Here is a 23,686-nt window from a genome sequence, read left to right on the forward strand (position 1 = left end):
CACTTTTTTCAGTGCCCTTGTAATTTTAAATGGTCACTATATGAATTGTTGTAAGTCGAGAGCTACCTGTAATTTTCAAAAGGCGAGAGGAAACTGAGAGAAATGGCAATCTTCTAACTTCATTTTAATTTTCTTACAGAATTGTGTGGCAGTACGCAATGTAATGTAATAATTGCCGGAATGAAATGGTAGGAAATTCTTCATTTTTTTCTTCCCTGGCTTGAGAAATAAACATTTCAATGCATCTCCTTATCTACCTCCTCCCACCTCCACCCCAAATTGGCTATTCAGCTGTGTGATGAAGCGGTCAAGTTAAAATTCTACATGGGATGTCAACGAACTTGGGTGACTTTGCGGCTACTGACCTATAGGTAAATAATCATGGGCAACGTAGAGGCTTAATTCCTGATCACTAAGTTAGTATGCAAAAGTTGATGGACATTGAAAATGAACAGACGCATTATTGGTTAATGTGGCGGCACTGGAATATTTGATACTTATTTCTTTTTCTTTTTCAAATCCTCCTTTGGTGAGTTTTTTTTTTTTTTTTACTATTTTAGATTTAGGGAAAAAATGTTAAAAAATAGGACACCTTGAACAAGATAAAAGAGAAATCATTTTAAAATTATTATGACCAGATTCTCATAGTCTTACTGTAATTTGAAGGAATAAAGGTGCTCGCTCTGTTAATAGTATAAAGTTCATCTTTTTAAAAAAATCTATAAAATTCTGTTTTGTTTGGATTAATGATATTATGTAAGAGATCTTTTTGTGGATAGAATGGATGGATTTTCTAAACTGTACCTTTAATGATAGATGACAGGCAGTAGAAATATCAATGAAAACATCTTCTAAAGTATACCTATACAGCAAGACCACATAAGGAACTTTCAGTAAGGTGTAAGAATGGAATTAACAATATTTAGTTTTGTATTGAAAAGCCATTGACCTCTCCTTTTTAGACTATATTAAAACAGAATTATATATGAGGTGGAAAATCGAGGATCTGGTGTTTTGATATTTTAAATATATGTATGTGCTTTGTGGGGCCTCTGAATTAAATGGAGAAGTTCAGAGGGTAGTTAAACTTCTAAAGTGCTACTATTGGTTGCTGTTGATTGGTTCTTATTCTGAATTGCCATTGTATGTTTTTACAGTATATTGTTGTTTCTTCTGTATTTGGAATAGTTATGTTATATTAACTGCTCAGAACTGCTTTTTTAAGATGGGCAGCCATATAAATTGAATCAATCCATAAATAAATAAGACAGTTTGAGTGGTGGATATGCCCTTGCATTATGTCCCACATCTAACCCATCCTTTTATATTCATTCCTGAAAGAGAAAATAACTCATAATCTATACAGTGGAATATTTTAAAGAAATCAATGTAGTGTCTTGGATACTGCATTTCTATTATTATGTTATTATACATTTCAAGAGCCTAAGGAATAATAATTCAGACCAAAGGGTCAAACGCATTTATGTGGCAACTTAAATGGTTCATTTGTCATGTTTACATTCAGTGTTATGTAAGTGTGTGTGTGTGTGTGTGTGTGTGTGTGTGTGTGTATACCTATGTGTTCAATAATGTACACATACATACGCGCTGAAAACATTCCCACTGCATATCTTGTTCTGGGTTCATACATACTGAGGTTTATATCTCTATTGGGTTTATTACACTCTATCAAGCTGCTGTCAACTTTTAGAGATTACATAGACAGAACTTGTCCAGGACAATCACTTTCCAAACCTGGCCCTTCAGGTCCTCCAACGTTACACCCATTGTTGCTGGAATCAAGTCCAACCACCTTGTTGTTGGTCATCATCTTTCTTTCTATCTACCTTTTGCAACACTATGGATTAGCAAAGAAAGCCAAGTATTTGCACAATGTGTCCAAAATATGATGGTGAAAATAGACCGTTGGCATTAAAAGCCATGATGGCTTATTTATTTATTTATTTGTAGTTGTTGTTAGTTCCGAAGTCGTGTCCAACCCAACACGACTCCATGGACAACATTCCTCCAGGCCTTCTTGTCCTCTACCATCCCCCGGAGTCCATTTAAGCTCACGCCAACTGCTTCAGTGACTCCATCCAGCCACCTCATTCTCTGTTGTCCCTTTCTTCTTTTGCCCTAAATCTTTCCCAGCATTAGGCTCTTCTCTAGTGAGTCCTTCCTTCTCATTAGATCGCCAAAGTATTTGAGTTTCATCTTCAGGATCTGGCCTTCTAAAGAGCAGTCAGGGTTGATCTCCTCTAGGACTGACCGGTTTGATCACCTTGCAGTCCAAGGGACTCGCAGGAGTCTTCTCCAGCCCCATAGTTCAAAGGCCTCAATTCTTTGGCATTCAGTCTTTCTTATGGTCCAACTTTCACAGCCATACATTGCAACTGGGAAAACCATAGCCTTGACTATATGCACTTTTGTTGGCAGAGTCATATCTCTGCTTTTTAGTATGCTGTCTAGATTTTCCATAGCTTTCTTCCCCAGGAGCAAGCATCTTTTAATTTATTGGCTGCAGTCCCCACCTGCGGTGATCTTGGAGACCAGGAAAATAAAAACTGTCACTACCTTCATTTCTTTCCCATCTATTTGCCAGGAATTGAGAGGTCCAGATGCCATGATCTTAGTTTTCTTAATGTTGAGTTTCAAGCCAACTTTTGCACTCTCCTTCTTCACTTGCATCTTTAGTTCCTCTTCACTTTCTGCCATTAGAGTGGTATCATCTGCATATCTGCAGATATTTATTTAGTGTATGGCAAATACATGGACTTACAGTAGCTCAAATGCCAATGTCCAATTCACCCAGCCATTCAAGGCCGATGTAAGCTTTCAATGGACATTTGGACACAATGTGATGGATATTTTGTCGAGGAGCACCACAGTCATACTGAGGGGTAGAGACAAGACCCCACTTAAGCAATGAGTCCTGGCTCTAAGAGGATTTAGGATCTGGCTTTAGGATCTGACAGGCCAGGACCTCATCCATTGCCCTAATCACAATGTCTTGGATAAGATGTGAGATTGTGTGAGGCATAGAATGAAGTACATTCACATCAGTCAATCTATTGCTTCAGTGTTACTAATCCCTTGTCCTGACTGGCTGTGCCACTCTGTCATGCTATATTGACTCAATCAACTTTGATCTATTATTTTTTTAATGTGTCAACAATGCTGATGGACGAGCTCGCTTGTCTTGGCTCCCATCCATAGCCTTCCCTTCCCAACGTATTTCTCCATTCATTTATTTTGCTTTAAACAGGGGGCTCTTCCCCAACTGTACTATTTAGCCTTCTCTCATTCATGCACTAGATCCCTCCACCAGGATCCACAGAAACCTGGTATTTATGACAGAGACTCAAACAGTGCTATCCTTTTCTGTTACAAACCCCGCCACTTCTGGGCGTGCATGAAACTTTATCATGCATCTAGAAAACAGGCAGGGCTTGTATCAACAGATCATAATGGCATTTTCGTCAGTCTGACTTCATTGTCCCTCCTGTGGACATCATTGTAACCCTCCCTCTTTTTTTGTTTGTTCTTTTAAACAGCTTCTGGTTTGTTTGGTTTTAAAGTTGTCCTTGTTGCTAGTGTGCGTTGTTACCGTAGGTCAGTTTGTGTGCCTGAGGTAGTTTATTAGGCAGCATTGCACGCACTGCTTTTGGTTCCCTTGCCAGGCTAGCAGCCAGTAAGAGGCTGAGCAATGAAGGAAGAATATTGATGTCCCAATTTGCTAGTCATTGATTTCTCAACATTATTCTCTGTCTTAGGTTCCCTTTGGCCAGAGAGGGTCAATATGGAACTTTAGTAAAAAAAAAAAAAAAGTTGGATTTAAGCAAGATCTTCCTTTCAGCCAGCAGATATGTTGTGACTGAGCATATAGAGTCTAATTATTGTGATGTTGCCATATTTCAATGCACAGTTTCTACATGGACAAGCTCTAGCAAATAAAGGAAATAGAAAAGGTTTCAGGTAGACAAACGTGAACCCAAGGATGGAAGCATCTTCAAATTCTGATGCCTCCAACTATTATCCATTTCCCAATTCTTAGAAGCCATTTTGAGTCCTGGAGTCATCTCTTGTGAGGCTCATTTAAAACCCTGTTTAAAAAAATAAGAAGAGAAAGCATAAAACACCTTGGAAAAGATTTAGGGCATTGTGTTATCTTCTGATGTCCAATTGATTGAGGTTGTGTAATCAGCAGTTAGACTTATCTGTGTTAAACATTTAAAGAAAATTAGTATATCTGTGAAAGGGACAGGATTAAAAAGAACTCAAATAACAAACAAATTGCAAAAAAGCAAAGGAGGATTTAAAAAAATAACATATATTTCCAGCAATGTAGTTTCTTGGTAACTAGAGTATGGAATTCAGAACATTGTAAAGGTATTTTATTTATTTATTTATTTGATTTTTCAATTGCTTACAAGATAATAAGTATAAGTATAAACATGAGTAAGAATACAGGAAACAGGTACGAATAAATGGAGACAGTAGGACAGGGACGGTAGGCACAATTGTGCACTTAAGCATGTCTCTTACTGACCTCTTAGGAATGGGGTAAGATCAATAGTGGATAGTTTAAGGTTAAAGGAGAGGGGGTTTGAGGATGTAACAACAGAGTCAAGTAGTGCATTCCAGGCATTGACTACTCTGTTGCTGAAGTCGTACTTTCTGCAATCAAGTTTGGAATGGTTTACATTGAATTTGTATCTGTTGTGTGCTCTTGTATTGTTGTGGTTGAAGCTGAAGAAGTCATTGACTGGTAGGACATTGTAGCAGATAATTTTGTTCACTACGCTTAAGTCCAACCATAGGCGATGTAGTTCAAGGTTGTCCAAGCCCAAAATTTCAAGCCTGGTGATATAGGGTATTCTGTTGTGAGCAGAGGAGTGTAGTTCTCTTCTCATGAAATACTTCTGGATTCGCTCAATTGTATTTATGTCCGATATACAGGTGAAACTCGAAAAATTAGAATATCATGCAAAAGTCCATTTATTTCAGTAATGCAACTTAAACAGTAAAACTAATATATGAGATAGACTCATTACATGCAAAGCAAGATAGTTCAAGCCGTGATTTGTCATAATTGTGATGATGATGGCTTACAACTCATGAAAACCCCAAATCCACAATCTCAGAAAATTAGAATATTACATGCAATCAATAAAACAAGGATTGTACATAGAACAATATCGGACCTCTGAAAAGTATAAGCATGCATATGTACTCAGTACTTGGTTTGGGCCCCTTTTGCAGCAATTATTGCCTCAATGCGGCATGGCATGGAAGCTATCAGCCTGTGGCACTGCTGAAGTGTTATGGAAGACCAGGATGCTTCAATAGCGGCCTTTAGCTCTTCTGCGTTGTTCGATCTCATGTCCCTCATCTTTCTCTTGGCAATGCCCCCTAGATTCTCTATGGGGTTCAGGTCAGGCAAGTTTGCTGGCCAATCAAGCAAAGTAATCCCATGGTCAGTGAACCAGGTTTTGGTGCTTTTGGCAATGTGGGCAGGTGCCAAGTCCTGCTGGAAAATGAAGTCAGCATCCCCATAAAGCTTGTCTGCGGAAGGAAGCATGAAGTGCTCCAAAATCTCCTGGTAGATGGCTGTGATGACCCTGGACTTAATGAAGCACAGTGGACCAACACCAGCAGATGACATGGCTCCCCAAATCAACACAGACTGTGGAAACTTCACACTGGACTTCAAGCATCTTACAGTGTCTCTTCATTCTTCCTCCAGACTCTGGGTCCTTGGTTTCCAAATGAGATGCAAAAGTTGCTCTCATCAGAAAAGAGGACTTTGGACCACTGAGCAACAGACCAGTTCTGTTTTTCTTTAGCCCAAGTAAGACGCTTCTGGCGTTGGTGGTTGTTCAGGAGCGGCTTGACAAGAGGACTACGACATTTGAAGCCCATGTCCAGGATCCATCTGTGTGTGGTGGCTCTTGATGCACTGACTCCAGCCTCAGTCCACTCCTTGTGAAAGTCCCCAACACTTTTGGATGGCCTTTTCCTGACAATTCTCTCCAGGCTGTGGTCATCCCTGCTGCTTGTGCACCTTTTTCTTCCACACTTTTCCCTTCCACATAACTTTCTATTAATGTGCTTTGATACAGCACTTTGGGAACATCCAACTTCTTTTGCAATTACCTTTTGAGGCTTTCCCTCTTATGGAGGGTGTCAATGATGGTTTTCTGCACAACTGTCAGTCAGCAGTTTTTCCCATGATTGTGCTTCCTACTGAACCAGACTGAGAGACCATTTAAAGGCTCAGGAACCCTTTGCAGGTGTTATGGCTTAACTAGCTAATTAGAGTGGGACACTTTGAGCCTAGAATATTGAACCTGTTCACAATATTCTAATTTTCTGAGATTGTGGATTTGGGGTTTTCATGAGCTGTAAGCTCATCACAATTATGACAAATCACGGTTTGAACTATCTTGCTTTGCATGTAATGAGTCTATCTCATATATTGGTTTCACCTTTTAAGTTGCATTACTGCAATAAATGAACTTTTGCACGATATTCTAATTTTTCGAGTTTTACCTGTACAGTGCGGATACAGACAGATGAGCTGTATTCGAGTATTGGTCTAGCAAAGGTTTGTATGTCCTAGTTCGCAATTCAATATTACTGGATGAAAAGCTTCATAAGATTAGATTTACAACTCTTAATGCCTTTTTGGCAATGCTGTTACAGTGAGCTCTGGTGCTTAGGTCATTTGATATGAGTAGTCCAAGGTCCTAGACAGAGTGAGAGTCATCAACAAAGTTATATCTGCCTAGCCTTTATTTGGTGTACTGATTTTTTTTTTTTACCAATGTGTAGGCCAGAACATTTGTTGGTTGAGATTTGGAGTTACCAATTGTTCGACCATTCAGACACATAATCAAGGTTGCTTTTTTTTTTTTTATAAAGTTTTTATTGATTTTAACGGCAAACAAAAACACAAAAAACATAAAACATAACATCAAAAACATCATCATTCTTCATATATTTACAGACAGTGTATCGGTTGGTTTACCACTCCTTTTTGTGCATCCATTTCATAGTCATCATAATAATTATGTTACATAATAACTCATATTATCAATCAACAATTATATATCCTAATATCATTATTAAACAATCATTTGACTATAATTTTACTAATTCCTACTTAAGCGAGATAACTGTAATTTAATTACTTTATTTTATAACAAATCATAAAATCATACCAAGTCTATTAATAAAATATTCTAAAAGTGTTATCAAAACCAAGAAAAAATGTATATTCGTTATTTCTTGAATTTCTAACTATTCTATTATTATATTGTATTATCTAACCATTGATAAAAAAAATCCCAAACTTCATAAAATTGTTTATCTTCTTGTTCTCTAATTTCAAATGTCAATCTACTCATTCTAGCACTTAATTTATTTTATAGCAAATCATAAGTCATACCAAGTCTATCTTAATAAAATTTTATAAAGATAGTATCAAAGAAAAAAAGAAATATGTATTCATTGTTTCCTAAAGTTCTAAATATTCTATTATTATATTTTATTATCTAGCCATTGATAGAAAAGGTCCCAAATTTCATAAAATTGTTTATCTTCTTGTTCTCTAATTTCAAATGTCAATCTACTCATTTCAGCACATTCCAATATTTTCTTAATGATTTCTTCTTCTAACGGTATTTTCTCACTCTTCCAATTTTTAGCAAATACAATTCTCACTGCTGTTAATACATTTACAATCAAATACTTTTTTAAAGTTTTTATTATATGTATCAGGTAAGATTCCCAATAAAAAAATCTCTGGCTTCAAATCTATATGTTTCTTTGTCATTTTTTCCAACCATATGCGAATTCTAGTCCAGTATTTCCTGGCCTCCTCACAAGTCCACCACATATGGTAATATGAACCAGGAATCTGATGACATTTCCAGCACTTTTCAGATTTGTTCTTGAACATTCTTGCTATTCTTGTCGGAGGAAAATGCCACCTGTAAAACATCTTATACAAATTTTCTTTATATGCTGTTGACATTGTCATTTTATAATTTTGAGACCACAACTTTTGCCATTTCTCTAAGTCAATCCCATATCCAAAATTCTTTCCCCAAGCAATCATCGTTTCTTTAACTTGTTCATCCTCCAATTTAATTTCCAACAAATAATTATATAATTTTTTAATCACTTTTTCATCAGTACCTGTCAAAATCCTATCTAAATCAGTCATTTTGTTATAAAATCCTTCCATTTTGGAATCTTTAAGATACCTTGAATGTATTTGCGCATATGAAAACCAATTCATCTTTATACCTTGTTCTAAATTTTGCATCATTTTAAGTTCACCCTTTTCATCTAGTAATTCCCCATATCTAACTGTTTGTTCCTTTTTATAAATTATAGGATAAGAAAAAGCTTCAATAGTTGATAACCAAACTGGAATTTTCAAATAACATTGTTTCTTAATTTTCTCCCAATTCAACCATAACGATTCCCGTATATAATGCCTTCTAAAATAACCCTGTGATTTAGTTCCCTTATACCATAGAAAAGCATGCCAACCCAATAGTAAATCATGTCCTTCTAATGCCAGCAATCTAGTCTTTCTTAACGTTATCCATTCTTTAGCCCACATTAAATTTGAAGCTTGATAATACAACTCCCAATTAGGAAGGCCAAATCCTCCTCTAGTTCTAGCATCCTGTAAAAGTTTTAATTTTATTCTCGCTTTCTTACCTTGCCATATATACTTCAACACAATTTTATTTAATTCTTCAAAATAGTCTTTACCTAACCTAATTGGTATTGTTTGAAACAAATATAACATTCTAGGTAAAATATTCATCTTAATTGTTGAAATTGTTGAAATTCTACCTATCAGTGACAATTGTAAGTTTTCCCATTTTTTCAGATCAGATGCTATCTGCTGCTTAAGTTTAATATAGTTATTCTCTTTCAGTGTAGTACATCTTGACGTCAAATATATCCCCAAATATTTAACTTTGTTCGTAACTTGAATTTTCAATAAGTCTGCCAGCTCTTCTCTTTGTCTTAACAGCATGTTCTTTGTCAAAATCTTTCTTTTGTCTTTATTTATTTTCAAGCCAGCCATCTCACCATACATCTCTATCTTTTCCAATAGTTTTAAAGCTGTCTCTAGAGGATCTTCCAAAATAAAAACCAAGTCATCTGCAAAGGCTTGCAGTTTAAATTCCTCCTTTTTAACTTTCATTCCTTTTATGTTTGTATCCTCTCTAATATTTCTATTTAGCACTTCCAAAGTCAATATAAATAACAAAGGAGATAATGGGCATCCTTGTCTTGTACCTTTTTTAATATTAATAGAGTCTGTAAATTCTCCATCTATCATTACTTTTGCCGTTTGCTTATAATATATGGCTTCTATTGCTTGGATAAATTTTCTAGCAAAGCCCATCTGTTCCAATAATAATAACATAAATCTCCAATTCACATTATCAAATGCCTTTTGGGCATCTAAGAATATCAAAGCCATTTGTTTTTCAGGGTGCGCCTCATAATATTCCAATGTGTCCAGGATTACCCTCATATTGTCTTTAATTTGTCTCTTTGGTAAAAATCCATTCTGATCAGGGTGAATAAAGTTGTTTAAGTATTTTTTAAGCCTCTCTGCCAAGATTGAAGCAAAGATTTTATAATCTGCATTCAATAAGGAAATAGGTCTATAGTTCTTAATTTGTAATGGGTCAACCCCTTCTTTTGGGATAAGTGTAATATAAGCTTCTGACCATATTTTAGGTATTTTCTTGTTTATCATAACTTCATTCATGACTTCTAACAGTGAAGTGCTCAACGATTCTTGTAATGTTTTATAAAATTCTGCCGGGAGACCATCTGGTCCTGGTGCTTTTCCATTGTTCTGTCTGTTAAGTGCTTCGGTTAGTTCCATCATTGTTATAGCACTTTCTAACATTTTCCCAGTTTCATCAGATATCTTAGGTAGGTTAGCATTTTGTAAATATTGTTTAATTTTTCCCTCATCAAGATCCTCCTGTTTATATAGTTGTCCATAGAAATCTTGAATGATTGCCTTTTTCTCTTTATTACCATAGCATACTTGGCCTTGATCGTCTATTAACTGTAATATTTTCCTTGATTCTTTCTCTTTTCTCAATTTATATGCTAGCCATCTACCTGGCCTATTTGCATCTTCAAAATAGTTCTGTTTAGCACTTCTAATTTTTTGTGCCATTTCTTCTTTCTCTACTTGATCCATTTTATGTTTGATTATATCCATTTTGAGTTTAACATCTTTTTTCTGTGGCGTTTTCTGTCATTCTTTTTCTAGTTTTTTATGGTCATCTTCTAGAGCTTTAATCATATGCCTCTTCCTAATGTTCTTTTTCTTTATATATTATATTATTAATCCTCTTGCATATGCCTTCATTGTATCCCAAACATTCTGTATTGAAGTATCCTCTTTTTTGTTTACATTGAAGAAGAAGGCCAATTCTTTTTCCATCCATTGTGTAAATTTTTTTTCCTTTAAAATAGTATTATTTAATGTCCATCTAGATCTTCTTTTTTGTCCTTTCCATTTAATTGTCATTGGATTGTGGTCTGCCCACGTACTTGTTTCAATATTTATTTCTTGAATATTAGATAATAATTCCGTTGATGTCCAAATCATATCTATTCTGGACCATGATAAATGTCTATTGGAATAAAAAGTATATTGTTGAATATAACCATGGAGGAAAAAAAACTGATTTCCATGAATATAAATGGACTGAATTCAGCTACTAAAAGAAGAAAAACTTTTTACAAATTAGAGAAGCTAAAATTTGATATAATTTGTCTACAAGAAGTTCACATTAAAAAACAACATGAACAATTACTGGCACGATCAAAATTAGGGAAAATATTTACTTTTCTGACTCACTGTAAGAAAAGAGGAGTGGTTTTGTATATTAGAGAAACCATTCCAGCAAAACTGATTTATACTGATGAAGACGGAAGAGTATTAATGGTTGAAATAGTGGATAATAATACAAAAATGCTCTTGGTTGCAATTTATGCCCCGAATGATAAACAAGAAGAATTCTATAAAAACTTACACATGAAAATAATTGGACTGGACTATGTTAATATACTTATGATGGGAGATTTCAATGGAATTGTAGACAATAAACTGGACTATACAGCAAAAGCAACATGACAAAATAGGAAGACTCTCCCTAAATCCTTTTTTAAAATGACAGATGAATTAAACTTAAAAGATATATGGAGAGAAAGAAATGCTAAAATTCAACAATAATCAAGGTTGCTTTGAAGGACAGTAGCATTGTCGGTTGTGTTGAATAGTTTTACGTTATCAGTGAATAGGATGCGGTTGCTTATAAGGTGATCGCAAACGTCGTTTATATAGAGTATAAAGAGTGTGGGTCCTAGAACTCTGCCTTGGGGGACACCACTGTTAACTGGAGCAGGGCTTGATATAGCGCTCCCTATTTTTACTATTTGTTGCCTGCTTGACAGGAACACAGTACTCCACTTATGGAGGGATCCGGAAATGCCGTAAGAGTTTAGTTTTTACAGTAGTTTGTCCTGTACCACTGAATCAAAGGCTTTGCAGAAGTCTATGTAAATTGCATCTATTGCTTTACCCTGGTCAAGTAGAATAGATTACAGAACAATTTTTTCCTGAAACCAAATTGTTTTTTGGAGAGTAGTTAGTTGACTCTAAGTGGAGGGTTATGGATTGGTTAATGATTGATTCCATGACTTTGCACATGATGCACTTATTGGGCAATGATGGGCTGAATGGATATAAGGGTGCCTTAATCAAATGAATACTAAGAATTATTGGATAATCCTTTATTAAGAGGAGCTCACAACAATGACTTGTGCCCTTATCACTACTCTCCTGAAACCAAAACCACTTGGAAGCTTCAATTAGTATAGAATGCGATGGCCTAATTGTTGCCAGAAAATTACCAAGATGAGCACAGTACACTTTGTGTCCTGGGCCTCTGCACTCTGTTAGGTGCCTTGACGATTCAAAGTGTTGGTTTCGACCTTTAAAACCCTATGTGGCTTGACACTGAGATATCTCCAGGACCATCTCCTCCACTCAATTTCATCGATGCTCCCGGGAAAATCTATTAGCAGTCTCCATTTCTGGGTGATTGATGATGGGATGGAAGGCTGCAGATGTGGCTTTTTGGTGATGATGCTGATGCTATTGAACTCCCTAGCCTGAAATCTAATCAGCTCCTACCTTGTTAGTTTCAGAAAACTATTAAAATGGAGCTGTTTAATTCCATTCGGTTGTAGATATCACCTATTTTGTTGCTTTTGATAAGTTGTATTATTTTATCCATACTTCAGTTATTAAATATTGTTTTTAAAGTTAGTTATTCTGTGGATGTTTATTGTTGAGATTCAACCTACTAACAGGTTTTGATTATTATTATTATTATTTAATAAATAAATGGCTGCCACAAAGCACAAGAGACCTGCTAGGTTACTGAAGCTCATTCTACAGTCTGATGTTAGCCCACAACAGAATCACAATTTCTTGGATTTTTGTAGGAATTGAAAGAAACGGATCATGCCTGAACCAGTTACTTTGTGCAGTATTAAGAGAATTGGAGAAGATAATTTGGCCTTTGAATCAAATGAGTCACGTAAGTCTTTGGACACTTCTTGATTTGTTCATATCATTCCTTGATTATGATTTATTGTATGGTCATTGTTTATTACAATGTTTACAATTTATTACAATGTTTTCTCTACTATTTTGCTTTTGCTTTGTTATAGTAAAGTAACATTAACAATAGATTAGATCCTAATTTACAGGAACATAAATAAAATCTTCTCCCTTTTTCTTTATTTAAACAAATGTGTGTTAAATTAGATGGTCATGAAAAGACTGATTGCTAATTTTTTGGCATAAATAATAGTCTTCAACAGCTTACGGGGATAGAATAATGCTTGCATAACGGAAAACAACAAAACTGGTCTGCTGATTTAACTAAAATTTAAAAACAAACCCTCTCAACAGCTTTTTAAAGTTGCACCTTCTCCTAGAAGAATACTTCCAAGTCCATGCATATTTTTCCTTTTAAATCAGGGGTGTTGAACTCGCGATGACACGCTGTTGTTACATTATTTATCACAACTTTTCCCCCCTTCACTAAAATGGGAAAATACACCCAGCCGGCTGCGAGTTTGACACCCCTGCTTTAAACCCAAAGTCCTGCACACACCCTGTTTTTCACATAAATGTATACTTGTAAATTGCGGTAGCCATTTGACTGCAGTGCAGGATATATTCACAGGGACATGCAGTATATAGACTGATTTTGTTTTTAAAGTGCCATTATCTTTATCGAACATCTAGCCTTAAAGATATCAGTATTATCTTTAAAGCTCTTAATGGCTTGGAGTCCAGGCGTTTACCTGCCTGGTTACCTAGCTAGGTCAGTAGAAAAGGTCTTTTTAAGGACCTTTCCCCTTCCCTACTGCCAAAACTCTGCCTGCCTGTTACACTAGAAGGGGCCTTCTCCTGAGAAATTATCAGGTGGAAGGACATACTCCCTGGGAAGCTGTGTTTGGCCCAATATTCAGGAAGATAGAAAAAAAAAGACATCTACCAAACTTATAATAGTTAATGCATTTTAATGTTTAATTTCAACTCCAATTGTAACTGTATTAATATTCTCATTTTGTATTTTTTTTCACTCACTGTTAAGTCATCATGATTATTTAAAAAACACACCAGAAAAAGCAGGGTGGAAATCTAAAATAAAATGCTTTATAAAATGGGCAGAGTTAGATGTTTGAGTAGGCAAAGGCAAGATAACTGAAAGCATAAGGGATTTGAGGAGGCGTCATACAAGGATTTTTGAATTAGTTAAATGTAGAAAGCCAGTTTTCCTCCTATCTCAAAAGTGCTTTTTTCAAAAGGTAACTGGATTGTTTTTTCCTTGAGGAAGTAGTTTTCCTCCTACTCCTCTTAAAAAGACAAAGGTCAAAACTAACCTCTTTGTCGTTCTTCCTCGTGCCTAAGGAACCAGTTTAGTGAAACAAAACCAAAACTGAAGATGTTTCAATTTGGTCTATTCTGAAGTTTTACAAAAGTCAAGCACTGCATTGCTCAATGAAAAGGTTAATGTAGTGAAGAAAGCCAGAAGCAAGTATATGCATATAGTGATTGGTAGGAGAAAGAAAAATATCTCGCTAAAGATTTTACTTCCATATTAACTTCCGTGTATTTCTTCCCCAACAGATAATGGCATCAGGAAAGCAAAGTAAGTCAGAGCTCTAGAAGGGTGTAGAAGTGAGATCTGCAAAATATGTTGGATGTGGAGCTTCTAATTCTTCTAAATGTCATCTACTCTGGCTATTTCTTAGGATATTCCAGCTCATTTTCTCTGTCTCTCGTCCCTCCTCATCCCCTCTCTACATCCCTTGGTCGCTGAGCATGCTCACCTCTCAACGTTTATATTCTAAGCTGTTTTGCTCTCTGACAGACTCTTGGATCCTCTGAGTATGTTGGGTCCCATACCTTGTGAAGGTCCTGTGCGAGGACTTCATTGAGGCATTTTGTGCAATGCAAAGGCCCTATTCTAGGGATTACCTTAGCTAGGAATACCCTTCTATATGTGTATACCAGGGGTGTCAATCTTCTTTTCATTGAGGGCCACATCAGAGTTGTGTTTGACCTGGGGGGGCTTTGGATAGAGATGGCCAGGGTGGGCATAGCCAGCTCAAAGTCACTCATCGAGGTTCTGTTTTCATCTGCGACAGCCTCCTGCAGGCCTCTGCCGATGAAAACGGAGTTCGGGGAGCTGCGAGCAGCCTGCCTGGGTTCCGTTTTCACCAGCAGAGGACTGCAGGAGGCTGTCGTGGCCAAATTGCACCTCAGGAGGGTCGTGCAGAGGCACTGCAGGCCGGTCCTTTGCTGTTTCTAGGGCGGCCCCATGGGCCAGATCTAAGTACGGTACAGGCCGGATCTGGCCCCTGGGCCTTGAGTTTGACACCCATGGTGTATGTCCTTGCTTCAACCCACAAATCCAACGAAGCAGCTGTTTTGCTCTGCTGTTTAGAAGCCGGAACCCTGTTGCTCAGGTTCAAAGCAGTGCTTTGTCCAAACCTTCACCAAAGTAAAGCAGTGGTGGGATTCAAAATTTTTTACTACCAGTTCTGGCTTGGTGGGCGTGACAGGGGAAGGATACTGTAAAATCTCCAGTCAGAGGTGGGATTTGCCGGTTCTCTGAACTACTCAAAATTTCTGCTACCGGTTCTCCAGAACTGGCCAGAACCTGCTGAACACCACCTCTGAAGTAAAGTATTCTATTAGAGATTTGGACAACCCCTCACCTCATTCCCACTCCTGCCAGTTTTCCCGCTGTGCTCAACCTTCATCAATAATCAGCATGCCAAGTATATTAAGTGTGGTCCTGAATTCCACTCTCTTTTGAAGGAAAAGAAAAACATACTGAAACAGGCTTTTGATTACATTTAAAGCTCATTCTGAATAAAACCCACTTTCTTTGTATTTCAAGGCTTTTCAAATAATATTTCTTTTAAAGATAATATTCTTATTGAACTCTAACACACACATACACACACACACACACACACACACACAAAGCTGCAGACTATATTTGGAGGAAGATGATTATCAGACTCTGAACAGAATTGGACTGTTAATCTTGTTCCCAAGGAGAAAAATGTATTGCTTTTTGCAGGAATTTTGGTGGGAAAAATGAAGCCTCTTCAAAGAACAATGCAAAGTAAGACAAATTTTCTTCTTTTCTAAAAGTGCTTTTGCTGATTTCATTCATTCCATTAAGCTTTTCGGGAGAAGAAGGCAGGATAAAATAATGCCCAGAAAATAAAACATTTTAATATGGTAATGCAAAATATTAAGTAGTCCTTATTCTGATACCTGAACAAGCTGGCTTGGCTTCTGCTTAAAATATCAACCAGTTCTTTAAAAAAGACTCTTATTCTTTGAATCATAGCCTTTGGACTAATTATTTCCTACATCTTTCTCTTTCTCTGGAAACAGTTGCCTGCGTGTCCTTATGTAACCATTCAGTACGTCAATCATTTCCCTTATCTACTTCAGGACGAGGCTTACGAAATCATAATCAGAAGACCTCTTCATTAGGTCACCAAGTCCAACCCTTGGTTTGATGTACAAAAGCCAGAGCGATAGCTTGACCCTCCTCTGAATAATTGTTCAGTTTCTGAAGTACTGTTATCATGAAGAAGTTTATTCCAATGTACAAAATCTGTCCTCTTGTAATTTAAGAATCTGGTTCTGCAGAAAATCACCCAGAGTCCTTTTCTACAAGATACTTCTCCAGAACTCAAAGAACTCCAGAATCATGTTATCTCCTCAGCCTTCTTTCCCCAGATCCTTATTAGGACTTGTCCTCTATTTTCATTTTGTTGCCTTCTTCTGACCCAGTTCTAGTCTGTAGTCAGTTTTTTTTTTAAATATGTGGAGTTCAGATTTAGCATGTTAGATACTGCCCACTTTTATATAACGTGGGACAATTACTCTCCACAATTTGGAAATCAAGGTTATACTAATACTTCCTCAAGTTCTAGTGTTTCTCCAGCTCCTTCAAATTTGCTTGAGTGCAAGGCAACCGCAGAATCACTTGAGACAGCAGTAAGGAGTAGCTAATATGTAAAAAGTTCAAAAAGTAAGGAAGCTGAATAAGAATGTAAAGATATGAATTGGTGATGATGTCAGTTGTGAGCTACTAATTTGACCTTTTCAGAAAATTCAAACTAACCTCTTCAGATTAAATCAATTTCCCCAACCTGTTATTTTCCAATTACCAGATACTTCAACTCCCATAATTGCCCGTTTATGCAGCCATTAGCAAAATTCCCCTTTGATTTTAACATGCATCAACAAAGTACTTCTTTCCAAAAAGTTACGGATATCAGAATAAGGGTGTAACTCTTTTATATGTTACTGCAACGGGTTTAATGTTCCATCAATTAACTGATGAGACCTATGAAAACCAAATTCGTACAACGATGCTTAGGCATTTTATTTATGAAGCATATTTCCATGCTGCTGCAATCCAAATGACTTTTAGCAGATTACAAGAAAAAGGTACAATTCAGAATGTGCACAGTGCAAGAATAATACAACAAAGACATGGTAGTATATAAAACTAAAGATAACAATGTCAGTCTCAGCTCAGGAAACGGCTCTCTGAAGCAGTTCAGGCTTTAAAATTTCCTTAAAATCAGTAGAGTGGGAACTAGCCTGATCTTCCTGAGGAGGCCATTTAACAGCATCAGGGCTGCAAGAGAAAAACAGCACCTCCTATTTAACCTTACAATCAGGAGGCTGTGAGTTCGATCCTAGGTAGAGGCTAATATTTGGAATAGACTCTCCTGCTCAAGCGGGGGTTGGACTAGATGACCTTCGAGTTCCCTTCCAATTGTGTTATTCTATATTCTATGTTCTACAACTTCTGTGGGTTGTAAGATAGGAAGCAAAAAAGGAAGGAGCTTCTCCATCTCTGAGAAATATTTTATCTGTTGGATTGATTTGAACGGGAGTCATCTGTGAGGCAAAACTGCTACTAGAGAAACATTGTCTTCCATCTTGGGATGTTTGAAGAAGGTCCTGGCAGATCTACTAGAAGGAGAAAAACCATATGTATAATGCCCCATGTTTTTCTTTCTTTAAAGGATACCAGACAAGAAAAAAGATGCGATTCGGATTGGATTCTTTCAGCTGGTAATAGCATTCTGGTTGTCATTATTTTTCACATATAATATGTTTCTTGAGAGCAAGGCTCACAAACTTTGTTATCTACTACCACCATTTCATCTGTTGCAGAACCTAGTCCAATCAAAATAGAAACAAAAGTTCAGTTTTCCAAGAAAGCACTCTGTTATTATATTTATGAGGGCCATCTTGGAGGAGGTTGAGGCATCAGGCTAGAAATTGGAGTTCTGGGCCCACCTTTGACAAAAAGCTATCTTGGGCAGTCACTTTCTCTCAGACCTAAGAAGGAGACTACCGTATAACACTTTTGAAAACCTTTGCCAATGCCAATGTCCAGGCAATCTCTGAGAATCAGATACTGAACTGAACAGAAAGATACATGTATGTTTGTGTTTGCATGTATATACATTCTGCACCATCTGTTAAGACTGTGTATCTAACCTGAGTTCCTGTATCATCAGTTTGTGAACGATGGTATCAAATCAAGGGGGTGGAAGAAGAGAAGGGAAGGCCTTCACTTTCTCAAATCTCAACATTTGCAGACTGAAACCAGACAGAAAAACAATGACAGAAGTGCAGCCTGGAAAGTGGTTTTCAGAATCAAAAGTGAAGTCCAGTCATTTCACTACACAAAACCAAGTCTCTTTTCTTCCCTCAATATTTTACTGGTTTTACTCTTCATTTAGCATCTGCTTCCTTTAGCAACTCTTCACAGTTACAGCTGTGATGAAAAAAAATCAGTCTTCACATTTACAATCTTTTGCAGGTCTATAAAGCAAAAGAAATCTGAAGATTGTAAGCCCAGTTATGATTTCACTTAGCAACCACCATTCCAGTTAATGACCAAGTTGCTGGCCCCAGTTTGTGGTAACTAAGTGAGGATTATCTTTACAATTATCTGTGCTGGGGGAATTTAATTGAGAAGGTCCTCTATTACTGAAGTTGGGAACAGGGACCTGTTTCACTTGAAAGGATGCAATGCTATATAGTTTATAAAAATAATAGATTAGTACGATAAAAGCAAATGATGTGAAAACTACTGATGAACAAACTCTGCCTCTTATTCCTTACAGTTCAGATTTGCTTCTTCATCTGAGATACTGATGATGCTTTCAGGGGCTATCTGTGCCATTCTTCATGGAACAGCCCAGCCAGCCATGCTGATTGTTTTTGGGATCATGACGGACACATTTATTCAATATGACATTGAAAAACAAGAGCTGCAGGACCCAAACAAAGGGTGCATGAATAACACAATAGTTTGGATTAACAGCTCCTATCCTCAGAATGTCAGTAATGCATCAATAAGTTGTGGGTGAGTGAGCACAAAATATTTTCAGCTTTATCAAATGGCACACCTCAGTTCTTTGGAAGCTTATCTAGTGGGTTATCTAAATCAGCCAACAGTTTGGCCTACTTTTGGCAGCTAATTATTCCATTAAACTAAGTGCTGGATTTGCAGCCTCTGTGGTTAGAGAAGTTAATGTATTAAAAACGAAAGTGTTTGAACACATTCCACCTCATTTGGGTTTCAAACAGATCTTAACACTTCTCCAAAGATAGGAGATATTGCTACTTATTCAAGAGTTGATAAGCGCTTGTGTTAATAATCTATGGCCACCCACACTGGCATTAAAATTTAGAAGAACTATTGACTTTAACAGAAGATTTCAAAACATTGCATTGTGCAATCACTGTTTTCAAGAGTTAACGATTATCCTGAAATAAAGAGGGAAATCTGCATTGTTCTGTCACTTTCCCTCCTCAGTTTCTATTATCTTGCAGGGGAAGTAAGAATAATACATCTAGTGCATTAAGCTTCAGGGTGTATCCTTTTAGGCTTCAAATTCTAAAGCCACAGGTTAGAAAGTGATCTCCACAGAACACTTGGATCCAGGATCCAAAAACCAGACTAAATGTGAAGTGCATTTCATTATGCAAAACTTCAAAAGGGTGACTTGATTCGGTGGTGTAATTGAACCATCACATCAAAGCAGTTTGCTAACCAAAGGGTGGCCTTGCAGATTTCTATGCTTCTGTGGTTGTCATAGACGCTATGCATATTGCAATTTCAATTCCATATGCAGAGAAGCTGAAGAAGGGTTGACTAGTAGACTTTTAAGTTTCTTCTCTGTTTATGGAGCTTCTCAGTCATCCAAGTCATGGTTGTCCCAAAAGTGTTTTTTTTCAAGAGACAACTGGACTTTCTTGTTATTCTTTGAAGACCTTTTGCTTCTTATCCAAGAGGCTTCTTCTACTCTAGCACTGAAAAAGCTTCTTGGATGAGAAGTGAAATGTCTTCAAAGAATAACAAGAAAGTCCAGTTGTCTCTTGAAAAAGCACCTTTCTTCTGTGTTGTCATGCCCCCATCAGAGGCTAAATCTGTGGAGAGCTGGAGCCAATGGAGGGGCCGGCTTCATTGGCTTTGGAGGAATGTGGGGAGGGCTCCTCAGGATTGGGACGGCTTGTTAGCAGGGAGGAATGGGGGCAAGATGACCGAGAGAGGGCAAGCAGTGGACATGAGGAGTAATGGAGCTCAGGCAATGAGCAAGGACCGCCCCCTCCTATGCTCAGGGAATAGGAATTCCCTGAGCACGGAGAGTGGAGAGAAGGCGGGAACAGCGCAGGCTGACCCAATGACTCGGGAAGAGAGTGCCCTGCCCCTCTTCATAAGGCACACCTGGGGACTGTCAGGAACAAATGCTGAATTGGTAGAATTTGGTGTGCTGTTACAGACATTTGGAGTTTGCAGGACTGGTTGCTTCTTCCTTACTTCTTCTTTATCTCATGGACTCAGTGCCTTGTTCCTTACTTTTGTGGACTCAATGTTTGTTCCTTGTTTCATGGACTCATTTCCCCGTTCCTTTGTTTTGCTGGACTGCGTGCAGCCAGAGGCTGCCATGTGTGTGTGCACTTTGCTCTGAGACTTGCCAAGAACGTAGGAGCATTTGAGGGGAAATTTGGAGCATTAAAAAGGGGGGTTGGACTTCCGGTTTGAAGGGCTTCGGTGACAGACAGAAATCCACGATTGTGCGCGGTTTCTGTCTGGGCTCGCCGCTGGAGCGCCCCGAGCTGGCTGGTTTCGGGGCTAAGCCACCCCGTAGAGGTGGTGAAGAGGGGAAAGACCACCAGCAGGGTTGAGGAGAGCCGCATCTCTCCTCCTCAGCAGGCCATTACTCCCTTTCCCGAAGGCGGTTGCAGCGGTGATCAGAAATGGCCACCACAAAAAAGAACTTGACCGGAAAAGAATGTGCAGGAGGAAGATAAGAAGTGAAAGTTTTGGCTGACCAGGTTAAATTGTAAAAGCAACAACTAAGGTACCCTGGAATTTAAACTTACAAAAAATAACATCGCTCCCAAAGAAAAGTCGGAAGCAGCAAAGGAAAGGGAAAAGGGAAAGGTTTGGCTTTTTTTTCCTTCTCTCTCCTTCCCTATACTGACAACTAAGAGACTTAAATAAGAAATCGGAAAAATCCGCTTTGACATCAATAGGCAATTAAGCTGAAAATAAAACAAAATGCCAAAGGGACAGTAAAGATTTCTGGACATTAAAAATTTTCTTTTTCATAAGCAGGAAGGGAGAGAAAAAGAATAAGGGCAGGATCTGGAAGAAGGAGGAGACTGCCTGGGATTAAAAAGAATCTACAGTAAAACTTCAACAAGACTTCTAAAAGATACATTTTAACTAAAACTTTGCAACTAAATAGTAACCCCAGGAAGAGAAAGTGAAAAAAAGAGCAAAAAAGAAACAGCTTGCGTGTATTTGGATTATTTGGTGATCTTTGGATTCTTGGTTATTATATTTGAATGACTAAAATTAATCGGGTGGTTGTTTAAAAATTTATACAATGGCACCACTTCTGGATGAATTGAAAATGGAACTTAAAAAGTACAAAGAAGATGCACAAGAAGGGAAGGGTTCTTTTGGCTTCATTTTTCAATTCTTAGAAATGGAGATCTGTAACTACGAGAAACAACAAGAAACGACTGCAAAACAAGAAGACTGGGACAAAGAAGAAGCCATCTTTAATGAACAAGCAATTTTATGTGGGGAAGAAAAAGGAAAGGGGGGAAAGAGAATGGAGAATTTAAGACTTAAAAAACCAACCAAAGAAAAGAAAAATAATTCAAAAAATAAGTATAATACTGGAAAGCAACAGAAAAGGGGAATACAGAAGAGAGAAATAAAAGTAGAGAGACAAGGGGGTAAAAAGGGGAGAGAGAAGAAGAAAGGGAAGAAGGAAAGGAAAAGAAGTTACAAAGGACTGGAGCAAGATATAGAGAAACAGGACCTATTTAGAGATAATGGGTGAAAATCTAACTGAAAAAGGGATTCTGTAAAGGTACATAAGATTGTATTGTTATATTAGTAATAGAAATAACTTTAGAAAATTGGAAACAACGTATGATTAAAATGAGGGATAAAATAGTTAGTGTAATTTAGTGAAATGTTTGTGAATAAAATAAGTGAAATAAAATAAATGAGAAAATTGAATTAGGAAGGAACGGGAACATTTTAATTAGTTAATGTTTTATAAAATATAAGTGAAGGGGGGGAATTAACTATGGAAAGCTTATAATTGTTCCCATAGAAGTATGATATTTAATTGAAAAGTAATGTTAAAGATGTTAAGACTTTAATGAATATTAATATTAATGATAGAATTGAATTGGAATGGAATGTTGTTTTAATTATATACATTTATAAATTTTTTTCTTTTTTTAAGAATACAGTGTGTATTTTAAGAATGTACCAAGCAGAATCCGAATGGAAGTTATGTATTATATTGAATGTTACAATTTTAGGGAAAAGATATAAAGGCGTCATACTCCAATCAGTAACTACAGGAGAAATTTTGTTTAATGAGAAAAGATAATAGATAATTGAAACAGGACAGACAAAAAATATAAATACAATGATTTGAATTGAGATGAGATAATTAAAATAAAATTGAGAAAATTAAAAGAGGGGAGAAGCTATGCAGAAAATGTAAAATAGTAATAAGATATGGAATAGAATATAAAAATGAGCATGAACCTGAATTTGCATCTGTACGAAGAAATGTAACCCGGGATTACGCTGCTTTCAAAAAAGATGTTTTATTTGTATTTTTTTCTCTTTGTGAAAATGCAAATAAAATTTACCAAAAAAAGGGGGGGTTGAATTCTCAACTGGCTGTGTGGCCTTCGTGCCTTATCTCAGGTCATCACATGTGTTGTGGTCACCACAAGCCTTCACTTTGCTGTCTCTTGCATTGATCAGATGTTAGAGTGGTCCCGCTTGTTCTGCCCACTTAGCTATTGGCACTCTGTATATGGGCTCAGGATTGATTAGTACATACATTCTGAAAGGGATATCCTCCACAACAGTGCAATCAAAACCCTGCCCCCTTTTACTGTGTTTGTTACAAATGCAAAAGAAAGGACAGGACTTCAATGGTACCCATCGTCTTGGTTTTTTTCATCCACTCCCTACGGATGCTCTTTTTCTTAGATCAGCTTTTGAGTAGGGCAATTTCAGGCTTTGGGAAATGGCTGAAAGAATAGCAAGCTAAAATTGAACAGGTTTGCCCTGGAATCTTTTATTGCGAATTTAAATGAAAACACAGGCGTTTTTTGAATCTCTGATCTTCAGTCTAAACCGAATGAAGTTGCTTTGCACGGAGCGATAGTAGTCAAGATGGAGTGTTGGGTTCCCTTTCTGCAAGTGTTGAAGAAGGGAAAATCATGTGGTTGATTTGTTGCCTGAGAAAATGGCAAGATGGGTTTGGGGAGAAAAAGGTTTTGATTTCTGTCTGTTTTCTGTTTTTCCTTCTATAAAGATTGTGGAGGTTGACTGTCACTGTTGCCTAAAAGGAAGCTTAGGATAGTAATAAAATGATGGCTGGGACCAAAAATTATCGTATACCCTCCCCCCATTTTCAATTA

The 23,686-nt window shown here is 37.2% G+C and overlaps 1 protein-coding gene across 1 annotated transcript in view; it reads left to right on the top strand.

Annotated features, from left to right (window-relative positions):
• Positions 1 to 424: 424 nt before the first annotated feature.
• Positions 425 to 23,686, top strand: part of ABCB11 (ATP binding cassette subfamily B member 11) — a 105,141-nt gene continuing 81,879 nt past the window's right edge. Inside the window, exons 1-6 of the mRNA XM_087949788.1 lie at positions 425 to 529; positions 12,577 to 12,671; positions 14,276 to 14,297; positions 15,741 to 15,785; positions 17,719 to 17,767; positions 18,832 to 19,073. Coding sequence (XP_087805914.1) covers positions 12,596 to 12,671; positions 14,276 to 14,297; positions 15,741 to 15,785; positions 17,719 to 17,767; positions 18,832 to 19,073 — 434 coding nt within the window. The 5' untranslated portion in view covers positions 425 to 529; positions 12,577 to 12,595. The remainder of the gene's footprint in view (positions 530 to 12,576; positions 12,672 to 14,275; positions 14,298 to 15,740; positions 15,786 to 17,718; positions 17,768 to 18,831; positions 19,074 to 23,686) is intronic.

Source organism: Notechis scutatus, chromosome 1, assembly GCF_049901735.1.
Source record: "Notechis scutatus isolate UNSWTSFEM ecotype Mainland chromosome 1, rNotScu1.2, whole genome shotgun sequence".
In the NCBI taxonomy this organism is placed as follows: domain Eukaryota; kingdom Metazoa; phylum Chordata; class Lepidosauria; order Squamata; family Elapidae; genus Notechis; species Notechis scutatus.